The 2,817-nt window shown below is 40.3% G+C and overlaps 1 protein-coding gene across 1 annotated transcript in view; it reads right to left on the reverse strand.

Moving 5' to 3' along the window:
- LOC108792958 (amine sulfotransferase-like) overlaps positions 1 to 2,817 on the reverse strand; it is a 17,594-nt gene that overhangs the window by 10,799 nt on the left and 3,978 nt on the right. Inside the window, exon 3 of the mRNA XM_018563849.1 lies at positions 839 to 965. Within this exon, the coding sequence (XP_018419351.1) occupies positions 839 to 965 (127 nt within the window). The remainder of the gene's footprint in view (positions 1 to 838; positions 966 to 2,817) is intronic.

Genomic DNA, 2,817 nt, shown 5'->3' on the forward strand with positions numbered 1-2,817 from the left:
AAACAGTGTATAACAAAAGCGCCAGCGGCTTGTATCCAAACAAGGAGAATATCTGCAGTGATCTCAATGTGAACCGCAGATGGGGCAGGCTCCCGAACAGGCTCTAGGGAAGCCTCAACTCTGGAAGAAACAAAACACAAAGAGCGCCTCCATCGCGTAAAAACGTTTTAATACAGTGGATTTAAAGAAATTGGTTCTGACGAAGGAGGCGTGACCTCGGAAACGTTAACCTCAGGGAGGAAGAGTAGACGGTGGGCTAAGCCTTTCACGTTTTTACTATTTCATGCCTTTAAAACTCTACCTTTGTGAGTATGTTTTTATTTCTTTAAATCCACTGTATTAAAACGTTTTACGCGATGGAGGCGCTCTTTGTGTTTTGTTTTTTCCAGATATATACCAACTATAATTCAGCTACAGCTCTGGCAATCACTACATTTCTAGTAGCCACCCCACAAAAGGTAATGGGGACTACACTAACAACAGTGCAAAGAAACCTCTCTCTGCTGTAAATATCCAATTGGTATCAGGAGATTTAAAAGAATAAACATTTTGTTAAATATCTATTTTTTTCATTTTATAAACATACATATATTAGTTACATTTCATGTTCCATTTTGCTATTGCAGATTTTCTACCACATACAATAATTGCAATTGAAGAAAAGAGAAATAAAAAAACATAAATATATTTTTAAAAAAGGAGAAAAAAAAAGAATTAACATTTATTCTGAACCCAAAGAGTTATTGGAACCACACAAAGGCATATTGGGTGAAAATTACTCTTTTTCTAAATCAGAACTAAATCAGAAATTACATGAACACAAAGGACATATAGTTACCTTCTCCATCCAAGAATTTTTCAAAAAAGTGCTGAAAATCTGGTGATTTCTCTGCTAAAACAGCCATGTCTTGAAAATGATAAAAAGACTTCATAGCATCCTTTGGGTTCCTCATTACATAGATAACCTTAAATAAGAGATAAACATTCTATAAAACTGCTTAGGGTGAAAGCAATGCTGTATGTCCTCCAGCTAGGAAATTAGGTGACTTGCTGCAGATTTAATGCACATTGCAAGAAGCTCACAGTGTGCAGTAAGAGCAAAGTAATTTTACTACAGAACAGGAGCCTGCACAACTGTCCGAGACTGAAGGTAGAGTTCTGGCAAATTAACAGGTATTTTTTGTACTTGTCAAACAGATATAACAAAATGCATTCAATGATATGTTTGACAGATCAAAAGGGAGAAAATAAGAGAAGTTCATTGTTAGGGTTTACATACACTTTTGCAGATTTGGGCCTCGTACATATTTGCAAATTGTGATTCCCCAGCTGAATGCACACTTGACACTTACGGGTCTATTCACTAAGCTGCCTACGGCAGCCGAGTGAACGACCGACCTGAAGCAAAGTGAGCAGAACTCTGTTCGGCTATTCACTTCAGGCTGGTACGGCTGATTCCAGCCATATATCGGCTGAAATCAGCCGTACATCGGGTGGCTTCATGTGGCTTCTGCATGTTCGGCCGACCCGAAGTCCAGAAGGAGTTCTACTTAGCCGATCCAACATCTGGATCTGCTAAGCCGAACCTGCGGCAGGCTACTCGCTGCTGTTCTGTCTATTCTTATAGATGCCGAACAGCAGTGAGTAAATAGCCAAATGTCGCCGAGCGGCATTCGGCTCGGCTGTTCTGCTCGGTCCCTCTGTGGTACCGAGCAGAACAGAAAAATTGTTTAAAAAGTATAAAGAAATGAATAGAAAACGATTGTGCGGAGCTAGCAGTGACAGCTAGCTCCGCCCAACTGTTTTCTATTGGCCGGCGGTTCTGCTGCTGTCAAAAAAAAGAAAAAAAAATATCCATAGGAATACATTGCTAGATTCCTATTTCAATTTGCAATAGCCAATAGCAAACTAGTTTTTCACCCGCTCCCTGCTGCTGTCAATCACTAGTGGGGACCTGATGGAGAACTACAGCAGTGGGCGGGTGCAATAGCTAGTTTGCTATTGGCTATTGCAAATTGAAATAGCCAATAGGAATCTAGCAATGCATTCCTATGGTGAAATGTTTTTATTTTTTTATTCTGATGCCAGCCAACGGCTCTGTGTCAGAATAAAACAAAAAAAAAATAGAAAAAGCAGTGTTTCTCTCCTGGGCGGCCGGGAGCGGGAGACTCCCGGAGCGCACGGGAGAGTTAGGCTGTCTGGAGATCAGTGTCCCTGGTTAGCTGGTAACCAGGGACGCTGATCTCTCTGCAAGTGGCCAGAGCCAGCCGTAAGATCACGGCTGGCTAAGCCCAGATGTCAGGAGCAGGCTCATACTCATCAGTACCATCTAGTGTCATGTGAATGGCGTCCCGACTATACTTTTATAAATGAACCCCATAAACAGATTCCTCTACACAGGATAAATCATAAACAAAATTATATAATGCAAAGTTCAGTTATGTCACATGACTAAAGGATACTATAAAATGTGGAAATCTCTTACTATACATTTATTTAGCATTTGACAAGCAATTTCAAATGGGAAAAGGGTGACATGGTTTGCAATGTGACTGGCCTTGTATCCACCCCTTTCTTGTAGTTTTCTTTAGAGAACCTATAGTAGGTGGAGCCTGCTGGGTCCCACTCATGGCTCTCCTCTCAGTACAGACAGCACAGTAATTATGTAATTAATGCTTTTACAAGACTGGTTTCTGGGTTTGCAAAGGCATTTGGTGCAGACAAAATAACTGCATAGTCTATGTGGCTTTTGATTAATACTGTATATACAGTATATACTGTGTGTATATACTGTACCATATATATATATATATAAAT

The sequence above is a fragment of the Nanorana parkeri genome, unplaced genomic scaffold, assembly GCF_000935625.1.
Source record: "Nanorana parkeri isolate BGI_ZX_2015 unplaced genomic scaffold, ASM93562v1 scaffold22, whole genome shotgun sequence".
Classification (NCBI taxonomy): Eukaryota; Metazoa; Chordata; class Amphibia; order Anura; family Dicroglossidae; genus Nanorana; species Nanorana parkeri.